This window comes from Phaseolus vulgaris, chromosome 11 (assembly GCF_000499845.2).
Source record: "Phaseolus vulgaris cultivar G19833 chromosome 11, P. vulgaris v2.0, whole genome shotgun sequence".
NCBI lineage: Eukaryota > Viridiplantae > Streptophyta > Magnoliopsida > Fabales > Fabaceae > Phaseolus > Phaseolus vulgaris.
In genome coordinates, this window is record NC_023749.2 from 14822611 (window position 1) to 14836569 (window position 13959).

The following is a 13959-nucleotide window of genomic DNA, read 5'->3' on the forward strand; positions in this document are numbered from 1 at the left end:
ATCACAAGATGTATCAACAAGTGAAAGGAAGCTTAAGGTCAGCTCTAGGAAGGTGAATGCCATTCCAAAAGAGCAGCCATACTCATATGAACAATGAGTGTCATAAACCTTTTCACAAACACTTGGTGTAACAAAAGAAAAACAGCAAGAAAAACTCAATTAAGCCTAAAACAGAAACTTAAATTGCAAGAAATTAAAAGAGCTCTTGAAATAAAGTGCTACACAACTCAACAATTAAACAAGAAGAACCTAAGACTCATGATACCACATGATGTGATTCCAATAGCAAGATATAGATGATTCTTTGACATTTTATGGAATCAACTTGAGTTGGAGAATGAATAGGCACTTTTAATAGAAATGGATCAATGTTCTATGTTTCAAGAACTCACCAAAACTTGCACCAAACACCAAACTCACATGGAAGACCCATTTCTTGCCAATTGAACCGATTAAATTGAACAAGAAAGTAAATGAACCGATTGAAACTCTAAAGAAAGCAATTGAACCGAACAAAACATGAAAAGGAGCTACTGAACTGAATTAAAACAGTAAGAAATTGAAAAGAACTGAACAAAAATGCAAGAAAAGGAAGATGAACCGAATAAAAGAAACTACACTTGTTTTAGAGTTCATATGGACATGGAAATGGAAGAACTAAATGGAGAAGAGAGGAAACTTATGTGGATGAAGAACTTGATTGATGAACACGCCACTTGAAGTGTGATTGCTCCAAGATAAGTGTGAATTGCCGCCACTTGAGGGAACCAAGGCTCTCAAGATGAGACTAGGAAGAGGAGAAATCAAATCTCACTCACTCAATCACCAAATTGGGAGAGTTTCTTTACTACAAATTCCAAATCTGAATTGTACAAGCTAAGCACCTTTATTTATAGCCTAGAGGTGCTGAAAAATAGGTGGGAAATTTCAAATAAAACTCATTTGAAATTCCCACCAAAAACAAGTCACATGGGAGGTGTGACATTTTTCTACTATGACACCTCCTAAAAACTACACCTACACCACTCTCCTAAGTCACATGGACAATGTGACTTTATTTTACATTTTCACACACCTTTATTTAATAACCACACCTCCTAAAACTATACAAGAGTATTTCAAAGCTTGGCCTTGCCCCTCATGGGATGGACTTGGGCTCTTTGGGCTTTGGCCTTCTTGGGCTTGGGCTTGGGCTTTGGGCTTGGGCCTCATCTTTATTTTATGTCTTCTTTTAATTTTGAGAAGACTAGAAGGAAGAACTTCAAATGTGAGGGTGGATGTCCTCTTCCTCCATTAATAAAAGCCTCCTTTATTTGATTCTCATCAGCATGTACCGACATCCAGTTAATTCTATTCAGTTGAAGAAATTTGATGATGAGTTTCCAGAGTTTGGTAAAGAATCAAGAAATATCCGACTTGGTTTAGCTACATACAAAATGAATTTGTTTGGTAATATGAGTACAAATCACAGTTCATGGCCTGTTTTACTAGTTATTTACTACTTACCTCCTGGATTGTGCATGAAGCAAAAATACATGATGTTGTCTATAATGATATCCGGTCCGAAACAACCAGGGAATGACATAGATGTTTATCTAAGTCCTCTAATTGAAGATTTGAAGTTAATGTGGGATCAGGGTGTTGAAGTATTTGACGAATTTGCTAATGAAACTTTCAAGTTGCATGCCATGTTATTTTGCACCATCAATGACTTTCCGACATATGGTAACTTATCAGGTTATAGTGTTAAGGGTTATAAAGCATGTCCAATATGTGAAGAAGACACTGCTTCTCAACAATTGAAACATGGAAGGAAGATAGTATATCTTCGGCATCAGAGGTTTCTTAGAAGTCATAATCCTTACCGAAGTTTGAAAAAAGTCTTTAATGGACATCAAGAGACTAATGGTCCACCAACTCCATTAACTGGTGTTGAGATTTACGAAAAGGTAAATAACATAGACCACACCTTCGATAAGTAAAAAAAAGTCATATATGACAAACATTTGGAAGAAAATATCAATCTTCTTTGATCTTCCGTATTGATCAAGGTTAGAAGTCAGACATTGTATAGATGTAATGCATGTTGGGAAGAATGTGTGTGATAGCTTAATTGGTACACTTCAAAATTCTGGTGTTACTCTCGAAGTCGAGTCAATGTAGTTTTCCACTTCGAAAGATACAAATCTTGTACTCGGATCAATGGCATACTATGGGTTTATAGAAAAGATATGAGAGGTTGATTATACTAAGTTTTTCGTTCCAGTTTTCAAGTGTAAATGAGTTGAAAATAAAAGTGGGGTTAAAATTGATGAATCAGGATTCACACTAGTGGACTTTCGAAAGATAGGGTATCGAGATGAGCCATTTATAATGGTTCAAAAAGCATCTCAGGTTTTCTACGTGAAAGATCCTACGTCAGAACATTGGTATGTCGTTTTACACGGGAAAAAACAAAAGGAGGCCATAGAATATTGAAAATGGTGACGCCCGTTCATTCACACTAATGATAATTAATAAAGATGACGATGTACTTGGTGATGTACATGCAACCGTAAAGACCACACAAAAGGATTTTAGATATGAACATTCAACCCACTATGGTAATAAATTTAGAAATATTTTTGATAATACGCATTTAGAATTTTATGTATTTGTTTTATATTATTTTAATTCGATGCAGATTAACTAATGTTTGTTACCTAATTTTTTTAACACAAATATGGATGACGATTAGACTCCAATCAGATCCCGATCCAGACGAGGCAAGACCTACTAGATTGAAGCGTCTCGCATTAAAACGTGTTACTGGTGAGACGACACGTGTTGAAATTGATGTCAACACTGGAGTGGCTTTTGGTCCTAATGCAGATGAGTTTAATAGTTATCTTGGAGTTGTTTCTCGTGAGAGGCTCTCCATTTTGATTAATTCATGGGATGACGTGTCAGAGGTCGATCGGAACATGCTCCGGAAGGATGTTCGGGTAAGTTTTACATTATTATTGTTATCATATAATGCTTTTTAATATTCATTGATGAATTTTAATTTGATGATGTTATTTTGTAAGCAAATTTTAAAATTCCTAATGTGGAACCGCTTCGATCAAAGATTATATCCAATATCGGACTTAAATTTCGTCACTTTAAGTCAATACTGGCAACAAAATATATTTTTGGCAAGCTTAAAGGCGAAAGTCCTTGTTTAAAGTATAAACATATTGATGAAGAGACATTGCGCCTTTTTAAAGAAAGCCGTGAAAATGAAGCTTGGATGGTAAGTGAAGTTACTTAACTATTTTTATTTATATAACATTTAATTCACTTTGTTTATTTCAATTATGACAAGATCGTCGGAAGAAAGCTCAAGAGATAGCTTTAAAGAATGTTACCACGCACGTACTGTCTCGTTCGGGGTATCGAAAGCTTGAACAATCACTGATGGTGGAAAAGGAGCAATCTAGACAGGGGACTACGTCTGAGAATATGGAAATAAGGGTCACTTCTAGAGGGTCTCATCCAATCTGTTTAGCAACTACAACTAAGGAAGTTATAGGATCGTCAATAGGAACCTCATACTTCCTTTTCGGAATTTCCGACGAGGTTTCTACAAAACAAAGAACATTAGTATTAAATTAGATGTAATATATAAATATGAATACTAATATAATGAAATGAAATTATTACCGGAGGTTCTGGCATAATTCGAATGAGGTGTCTGGGCCAGGTTACGAATGTCTGAAATGCATCGGCCACAGTGGATACCTCTTATGAAGGTAGTGGAACACGAGCATCAAGTACTCGTACTCTTTCAACTGTTACCTTCGCCACATCAAGGGAGAGAAGAACGTTATGTAAGGTGGTGACCTATTCATAGACTTTTCCAATGGCCACTGATGAGCATATATTTATTCACACTCACAAGCCTTATTCATAGATTATTGGACTATAATAATAAATAAATCCATTTTTTTAATTAATATTCTTATAATTGGGTTTATTTGGGCCTTAACTATTATTATTGTTAATTCTGTGTTTTTAGAGTAAATTATCCGGAGGAAGCATCTACCTTTGTGAACGGGCCAAATATGCAAAAGTCCAAGTTGCTTTTTGAACCAAAACAAGAAACAAATTCTGAGGAGAAGAAAGAGAAAATAAAATCTACAATATCTCAGAAACAGAATTGGAAGCAAATCTTCTGCAAAATACAAGAATTCTGGAAAGATGGAAACTTGGAAACGGTTAACAAAATATAAACTACAATATTTTCCCAAGATCCTTGGAGCAAAAAAGCCTATAAAAGGACACAAGCATCAAGGAGAAAAGGGGGAGCTTCATAGGGTTTTCTTAGTTTATTTTCTTCTTTGTAATTCTTTTGTTTTGCCTCCGCATGGAAGACTAAACCTTTTTGGTTGATTCCTTTGTGATTCCCCATTGAGTTTTGAGGTTTTGATCAATAAAAGTTTCTATTTTTAATTCTTTATAGCAGTTGTTTTTATTGTCTAATCTCCTGAAAAATTGGTTTTTGTGAGAGGTTGTACTTGAACGCATGATTGAGAGTCTTCCTTATCTTAAACTTTGGTTTCTTAGTTAGTTCGCATTGTTCTAATTAATTTCTTGGGCGCATGATTCAAGAGAGAGGAGATAAGCATTCTCATGGAGTATACGCATGGAACAAAGTGGGTATTGATTAAACTAGTAGACGCATGTTTTACTGGTGAGTTTCAGTTGAATCAGATCGGTGCATGTTCAATCTAATTTAGCTCTGTTGGAGGATTGAGAAAAGATTAATCTTTAGAGAAATGTGAAGAATTCAATGGTGGAAGAACTTGGGGATCAACCACTTTTTATTTTCTATTTCAATCTCTTCTATATTTTCTGCATAACTATGTTAACCCCCTTTTTATTATTATTGTTATTACTAACTTTTCATTGCTTGTAGATAGATTTTGAATTCGGTTAACTGAATCACTATTGGTCGTTGGGAGACGACTTGGGGTCATCTGACCACAATTACACTATCATCTCTCTAGTGTTAGACAAGTCTACACTAGAATCATATTAATTTGACAGCAAAACGACAGCTATCAGCCACCACCTGAGGAAGCATGTCGCCCTCTACCAGTAGCTCACATTGCTTCGTCTGGCCAATGATATCCTCCCCTGATGTTGTAGGAGCCGCACAACTCCCCTTTTTGCTCTTGGGAGCGGAACTAACAAGGGGTTGAATCGGCTAAGCACAAACTTGTTGCGATAGAAACTCTTGTCGCAACTCTAGCCGCATCCGATCAGTCTCCTTTCTCATCTCCTCCATTAATTCTTCACATATCTTACTCATCATTTATGCTTTGGTCTCTTAGGGGGAGGAGGATGAGTGCCCTTGTGAAACTTCAAAATATAGTTTAATTTCAACCCCTTGTCCAGCTGCACGAACTCGACCACAATGCTCAGGTCGTCCAATTTCTTCAACTAGAATATCGTGACGACCTTCAGGAACAAAATTACCTTGGGAGCTCAAGGAATCCTGCAAGAGACAAAAATCATATAAGTTTTTAATATATTTGATGCTTTAAAATAAATGAAAAAAAGCTAAAAATAACTTACAATTTTTCTATGATAACCCCTGATTGCTCAAACTTGGTGCACCCGACTTTTTAATTCGGGCCCTTTTCCCTTTTACATAGCGAAAAGGTGGTGATGGAGGATAAATGACCTCTGTTTCCATATTCTCAGACGCAATCCCTTGTATAGATTGCTCATTTTCCACCATCAGTGATTGTTCAAGCTTTTGATACCCCGAACGAGACAGTACATGTGGGGTAACATTCTTTAAAGCTATCTCTTGAGAAGCTGTAGAAAAAGTGGTCACGATATCCTGGTTGAAGCAATTGGACGACCTGAGCATAATTCCAGAAATCTTTAATAACCAAAATAGCCCTAGAAACCTCAATCTTATCCTGAAAACGAATATAATTCCTCATACGCCATATCATCCAAATCGAAAAAGTTATCCCAGCAAGCTTAATCAATTTAACCAAAGGACTACCATGACTCTTAATAAAAGAGAGAAGATCATCCTTATTGGAGAATTGAAAAGTAGGAAAAATCTGCCGAACCGAACTCCAAATACGCAAAACATTATAACATTCAAAAAATAAATGTTGAATAAATTCTTCGTGCTTTTCATAAAGCGTACACATAGAACAAATATGCAGACCTTTATTTTGAATATGTTTATCTGTAGTAAGCTGCCCATGAAAAACTTTCTAAAGGACAAAAGTTTTGGAAGGAGGAATATATAATGTCCTAGCCGATTTAAGAGTGAAACGACCATACTCATCTAGAATCCAATTAGGAATATCCTGTTTCGCCCTAACCATGATATGACTAAAAAGATGAGGCATCTGTTGTAAAGACAGTGGAATATTCCAATCACCACCTGTCTAAAACTGAGAGAATGTATCCAGAATGCTAGCACCATTAGATAATCCTGCAATATTTGTTAAAGAAGTAGTAACACATCATTTATCATTCCATAAATTAATAAAAGAACCTGTACCAACAGCCCAAGAAGTATAATCAAGTATAGTAGAATAAAACTGCTTAACTTCAGGCCAAAGAGATGAAGATCTATAAACCATTCGAAACTCGTATTTTGATTTAAGAACCCTGGCTTTCAAGAGCAAAGACCAAGGCATGTTACTATAAGCAAAGTTCCAAGCAAGCTTAAGAAGATATGCATTATTTTCATGGTCAAGGTTAATAATCTTCAAACCTCTATTCTCAAGGGGAGAACAAATTGTAGCCCAATTAACAGTAGTTATACCTTTTATCAGAATATCACTAGTCCAGATAAAATTTTGACACCACTGCTCAACTTGCTTAAGAAGAGAAATAGGCCACTTATACAAATTAAAACTACAAGTAAGAAGACTTGTAATCACCGTATTGACCAACTTAACCCGACCCATCATGCTAAGAGATTTACCTTTCCAAGAAGCTAGCTTCAATTTGACTTCATCAACCAAAGGTTGAAGAAAATGACCCCTTGAGCACCAACAAAGATAGGCACTCCTAAATAAGTGAAAGGCAAACACCTATGACTACAAGAAAGAATAAGCTGAATTGTGGTGACAAATCTTGCAGAATTATCCATGATGAAAAAACTATTCTTATAATCATTAACATATTGGCCCGAGAAATCACCATATGTTTTAAGAAAAAGACTCAAATTTCTAAGAGACTTATTATCTGCCCTACAAAAAACAAAAATGTAATTCGCATATAAAATATGAAAGGGAGTGAGAAAACCTTACGGACTAACATATGTAGTATCTTTTTATCATTCACAAGGTTTGAGAGACCTCTACTAAGAACTTCCTCTACAAGACAGAAAAGTAGAGGAGACAAAGGATCACCTTGTCTGACACCTCTACTACAAGGAAAAAACCCAACAAACTGCCATTTATTGTGATAGAAAGCATAGCTGAATGGAGAATAGTACTAATCCAACCGACAAGCGAGGGGTGAAAACCAAAGTGTGACAAAACTAATACTAAAAACTTCCAACTCAGAGTGTCAAAGGCTTTGTGAATATCAACTTTGTAAGCCACATTACCTCCGTGAAGCTTTTTAGAAAGCAATTTAATAACTTCAGAAGCAATACCAATACAATTCTGAATTTGTCTGCCCTGCGCAAACCCATACTGATTAGGAGAAATAATTCTGGCAGCCACAAGAACAAGCCAATTGGCCAAAATCTTGGAAATAATCTTAAATTTAAAATTAACAACAACAATTGGCCTGTAATCTTTAATGGATTTAGCACCCTGAATCTTAGGAATTAGAGATACCACATTATTGTTCATTCTAGGGAGAACCCAGTTTTGTTTAGAAAACTGTTGGACAACATTGCAAACATCTATCCCAATAATTGTCCAACAAGAATGATAGAAAACATCATCAAAACCATCACGACCAAGAGCATTATTACCATTAAGGTTAAAAACAACATTCTTAATTTCCAAAAAATCAGAACATTTAATCAACTTCATATTCTCCTTAAAGGAAACCAACTCAAGAATATAAGTACCAATAAAATCTTCCATATTCCATGTATCCTGAACATGAGAAATAAACTCAACATAAAGAGTTTTATAAAAGTCCAAAATATTTTCCTCAATGAGTTTAGGATCCTCAATGAGTTTAGGATCCTCAATAACCACATTATCAATCCGTAGACGATGAATCCCACTAGAATTATTTCTCCTCTTGACCACATCATGGAAAAAAACAGTATTTATATCCCCATCTTTAAACCAAAGCATCTTATCCCTTTCTTTCCAAAACAAATATTAACAGTGAAGAGCCTGATCTCCTCCTCAACGATATTTTCTTGACAAAGAAGCACGTCAATATTAGACATACTAGCAGTCTCTAAGGTTTGTTGAATACAAGGAGGAGACCCTGTTTAAGAAGAATTACATTGTGAACATTACCAAAAGAATTCTTATTCCAGTCACGAAGCTCAATTTTCAACACTTTTAACTTATGTTGCAAAATAAACATAGGACACCCAACAACCTTATTATCCCAATAATCATGAATAAACTTCAGACATGATTTGTCCTGAAGCCACATAGAAAAGAAACGAAAAAATTGCTAACCTTCCTCAAAGAATTACTAGCAACACTGTTGAAGATAGGCTCTGCTGTCTCCAAATCTATGAGGATTGCTTGACGTCTTGGGTGTTGCTTGTGTGTGTGTGTGTTCTGGGTAGTTTGAATTTGTAAATTTGTTATGATCCAAACTTGTTTTAATCAATATCTTTTGAAAAAAAGAGTGTTTTCTAAAGAAGTGGGAAAACAACCAGTTGTTTTATCGTTTCAATCGATTGTTTTACACTTCGTGATTTTTGAAAAGGATTTGAAAAGCTTAACTTTGTTTGAATTTGCTGTCAAACCAATTCAACCAGTTGTTTTGAGAAATCAACCCATTGATTTTTTTGAAAATCCTTAACATAATCTGTTAAGTTTGTTGAAATTGTCTTAAATTATTCAAAACTGATTTGGCTCTTGCATTAAATGTTTTTAACAACTTATTGTAGTATAAATAATATGTTATACACTTCTAGTTGTTATGAAATCAGATTGTACCTTTCAAATCAGTTTTTCTTCAAGATTGCTTCAAGCTTTGGATTCTCTTAAAAGAGTGGAATAGGATTGCTATGTATTTTTTTTTAATTCAATCTTTGATTGTATCAGGTGTGATCATTCCTTTTCTCTCTTTATCTCTGTAATTGTGTTAAGACTAGTGTGTGCAGATCTAGAAGGTGTTTTGATCTGTGGTGTGTTATTAGCCAAAGGAGGTGTGTGTTCTTGAGGGATTCAAGATCACCTCTTTGGTGTGTGTGGTTTGTAATCAACGTTTTGATTACTTAGTGGATTGCTTAGAGGTTTCTAGGAACTAGATGTAGCTCTTGGTTAAGAGTGAACCAGTATAAATTTGTTGTGTGATCTTTCTATCTGTTATCTACTTTGAATCTATTTTAGCTTGTTTTATTCACTACTGATAAAAACAATTGGTTGATTCGCATAAAATACCGGTTGATTTTTTGGGATCAACTTAAAACAGGTTTATTTGTTGCCTGATTTGGTTTCTTGTTCATTGATTCTTCATTGAACCTCACTCTGCCTTCAATATTTGCGAAAAAATGTTTATAAACTATTCACCCCCTCTTGTTTAAGGCCTACAATTCTAACAATTGGCATCAAGAGCTAGGTTCTTGAAAGTCATTCAAGTTTTGATCCAAAAATCTGTTTTCATGGCTGATAAACTACCTTTTGAGGAAGGTGCTTCTATTAATAGTCCACCTCTGTTTTGTGGTGTAAATTACCATTTTTGGAAGGTAAGAATGAAAATCTTTGTAGAATCAATTGATAAAGGAATTTGGGATGCAATTAAAAATTGTCCATTTGTTCTTATGCTTGAAAATGATAAAGTGATTTATGAAAAACCTTGGTCCCAATGGACTGAGCATGAAAGCAAAAAAGCTCAATATGATTGTATTGCAAAGAATATTATTACATCTACTTTAAGTTCTGATGAGTTTTTCAGGGTGTCTCAATGTGAATCGGCAAAGGAAACGTGGGATACTCTTGAAGTCACTCATGAAGGAACAAATGATGTGAAGATTGCTACGAAGCATGCTCTCATCCAAGAATATGAGATGTTTAGGATGCAGAAAGGGGAGACAATTGTTGAGGTACAAAAGAGGTTTACTCATATTGTCAGCCACATCAAAATCCTCAAGTGCCTAGACAGATTTTGGCAGCCCAAGCTCACTGCCATCTCTGAGTCTAAGGATTTAACCTCTATGACCACTGTCTCACTGTTTGGAAAGCTCAGAAAACATGAGTTAGAGATTATCAGGTTGAATGTTCAAGAAAGTTAGAGATGAACATGAGTTAGAGATGAACAGGTTGGATAAGCATGTGAGGAACATTGCCTTGAAGGCAGCTAGACACAAAAACTGTCAAGACTCAAGTGAAGGAGAAACTCTAAGCTTGTTGACCAGGAAATTCAGCAAATTTCTAAAGAAAAAATAGCAACAAGAATCAATCTGCCAACATGTATAATAACAAGAAACTTAATGATTTTAATTCTAACAAATATACCTGCTTTGGATGTGTTGAATAAAGACATATTAAAGTTGATTGCCCCAATAAAAAGAGCAAAGAGAAAAAGGCTCACAAGAAGTATGAGAAGAAAAGCAAATCAAGAAGAGCATATAGTGATGATTCATCCTTAAGATCATCATTAAAGGAAGATGAAAAAGCCAATCTGTGTTTTATGGCAAAGGATGAATCCTAATCAAGCAGTGTAAGTTCCAGCACTTCAATTAATTTTGAAAACTACAACCAACTTCTCAATGCTTTTAAAGAAAATCATCAAGAAGCTAACAAGCTGGCCCTTTCAAATAAACGATTGAAAGGTTTGAATAATTGGCTGGAAAATAGAGTCAAAGCATTGGAAGAAGAGTTAGGAAACTTGAAAAATGATTTTGAAAATCTGGAATTGATTTACAAAAACTCTTCTTGCAAATGTGACTCAAGGGTTTGTGAAAATTGTGAATCTTTTGAAAAGAAGGTTCACTATCTTGTGAAAATTGTGGATAAGCTTTCAAAAGGAAAATCAAACTTTGAGATTGTTCTGGCATATCAAAATTGTGTTTTTGGAAAATTTGGAAAGGGTTTTAATCCATAAAGCAATAAAAGTGGTGTTTCAAAGCCTTATTCAACCATCAGGTAAAAATAATCGATTGAAAAGTCGAAACAACCGGTTCTTTCATGCTTCTACTGTATGAAAAAGGGTCATTCTGTTAGATTCTGTAAAATTATAAAAAAAATTGTTCCTAATGGTGTTATGAAGTGGATTCCTAAGGATTCTAAGGCTTCTAATGATCCACTTAATGCGAGTGGACCCAAATTTGTTAGGGACCAAACCTTGCTACTTGATCTTCTCTCTTGCAGGGATCCTTGATGGAAAATTAGCACATGTGGTACCTGGATAGTGGTTGTTCGAAGCATATGTCAGGGGATAAAACCAAATTTGTAAATCTTCTCCTCAAGACTGAAGGTCATGTGACTTATGGTGACAACAAAGGGAAAATTCTTGGTGATAAGAACTCATTCTTGATTCATGATGTGTTGTTTGTGGAAGGACTTAAGCACAGTCTCATTAGCATAAGCCAGTTGTGTGATAAAGGTATCAAGTAACCTTTAAGCCCAACATGTGTGAGATACGGCTGCCCAAATCATAGGAAGTATTGTTGATTGGTAAAAGAATCAACAATGTTTATCTTTTTGATATCTCACATTCTGCATCTATTGGTTGCTTTCTCACCAAATATGAGAAATCATGGTTATGGCATAGAAGGATAGCACATATTCACATGCATCATCTAAACAAGTTGATCTCTAAGGATCTTGTGGTAGGTTTACCCAAACTCAAGTTTGAGAAAAACCATATATGTGAAGCATGTCAAAAGGGGAAGCAAATTACACATTCTTTCAATCTGAAAAATGTTGTTTCTAATTCAAAACCCCTTGACTACACATGGATTTATTTGGTCCTTCAAGAACCATGAGTCTTGGTGGTAACTACTATGCTCTTGTTATAGTTGATGATTTCTCTAGATTCACATGGACATTGTTCTTGGAATCCAGGAGTGATGCATTTTTTGCATTCAAAAAGCTTTCCAAGAGATTACAAAAAATAAACTACAGTAACATTTGTGTCATACGTAGTGATCATGGAGGGGAATTTCAAAATAAAAAATTCAGTTCCTTTTGTGAAAAATTTGGCATTTTCCATAACTTTTCTGCTCCTAGAACTCCCCAACAAAATGGGGTTGTGGAAAGAAAAAACATATCTCTTGAGGAACTTGCTAGAACCATGTTAAGTGAGTCCTTTTTACCAAAATATTTTTGGGCTGATGCTGTAAGCACAACTTGTTATGTGATGAATCGAGTCCTAATTAGACCAATTTTGAAGAAAACCCCTTATGAACTGTTTAATGGGAGAAAACCCAACATTGGTCATCTAAAAGAGTTTGGCTGCAAGTGTTACATCTTGAATAATGGTAAGGAAAAGCTTGGCAACTTTGATGAAAAAGTGGATAATGGTATATTTCTTGGTTATTCATTAACTAGCCAAGCATATAGGGTGTATAACAATAGGCTTATGATTGTTGAAGAGTCTGCTCACATTGTTTTTTATGAGTCTAATCATGTAGAACAGAAATCCAGTAAGAATTTTGCAGAGAAGGATGAACAAAACATCTCTATTGAAAAGTTGGAAGCCTGTTCAGAAAAACAACTGATTGAATCTGCGAATCAATTGATTGAATTTCTGAACAGGGTGATCTTCCAAAAGAATGGAGAATTCATAGAGATCTTTTTGTGGAAAATATTATTGGACAGATTTACAAGGGAGTTTCTACTAGAACATCTATCTCTAATTACTGCAAACATATGGCATTTGTGTCTCACATTGAACCCAAATCTGTAGGTGAAGCATTCAAGGATGAAATGGATTGTTGATATGCAGAAAGAGATGAATCAATTCATCACAAATGAAGTGTGGACTCTGGTTCCTAAAGCTGAAAAAGGCTTTGAATGGACTCAAACAAGCTCCAAGACTGCTATCATTTTAGTTCAAATTTATGTTTATGACATTATATTTGGTGCTACTAATGATAGTTTATGTGAAGAATTTGTGGCAACAATGCAAGGGGAGTTCGAAATGTCTATGATGGGAGAGTTATTCTTCTTAGGGTTGCAGGTCAAGCAATCAAAGGATGACTTCTTTCTTAGCCAAACCAAGTATTGTAAAGAGATTCTCAAAAAGTTTGAAATGGAAATCTGCAAAAAGGCATCCACACCAATGTCTACAAGTTGTTATATGAATGCTAACTTGGCTGGAACAACAGTAGATCAAACAAAATTTAGAGGATTGATTGGTTTGTTTTATCTCACTGCTAGCAGGCCAGATATGTTTGCAGTTTGTTTGTGTGCTAGATTTCAATCCAATCCAAAAGAATCTCACTTCAAAGCTGGAAAATGAATTCTAAAGTATCTCAAGGGCACAATCATTGTTGGTTTATGGTATCCCTCTCACTTTCCTATACACTTAGTTGGCTATTCTGATTATGATTTTGCATGGTGTAAGTTAGATAGAAAAGGCACAAATGGGACTTGTCGTCTTCTTGGTTCAAGTCTCATATCTTGACATAACAAGAAGCAAGTTTGTGTGGCTCTTTCCACTGCTGAAGCTTAATACATAGTTGTTGGAAGCTGTTATGCTCAAATTCTCTTGATCAAATAGCAACTAGAGGACTTTGGGTTGAAGATCAACAAGGTGCCTTTGCTTTGTGATAACACAAGTGCTATAAATCTTACT

The 13959-nt window shown here is 35.2% G+C and overlaps 1 protein-coding gene across 1 annotated transcript; it reads left to right on the forward strand.

The window, feature by feature from the left end:
• The first annotated feature begins 9820 nt into the window (after window positions 1-9820).
• Window positions 9821-10450, forward strand: LOC137835047 (uncharacterized). The gene has a single exon (XM_068643383.1). The coding sequence runs from the start codon at window positions 9821-9823 to the stop codon at window positions 10448-10450; it is 630 nt and encodes a 209-aa protein (XP_068499484.1).
• Window positions 10451-13959: the final 3509 nt, after the last annotated feature.

Bases quoted from the DNA above. Each gene is read 5' to 3' on its own strand.
- LOC137835047 (XM_068643383.1), top strand. From the start codon at position 9,821: ATGGCTGATAAACTACCTTTTGAGGAAGGTGCTTCTATTAATAGTCCA.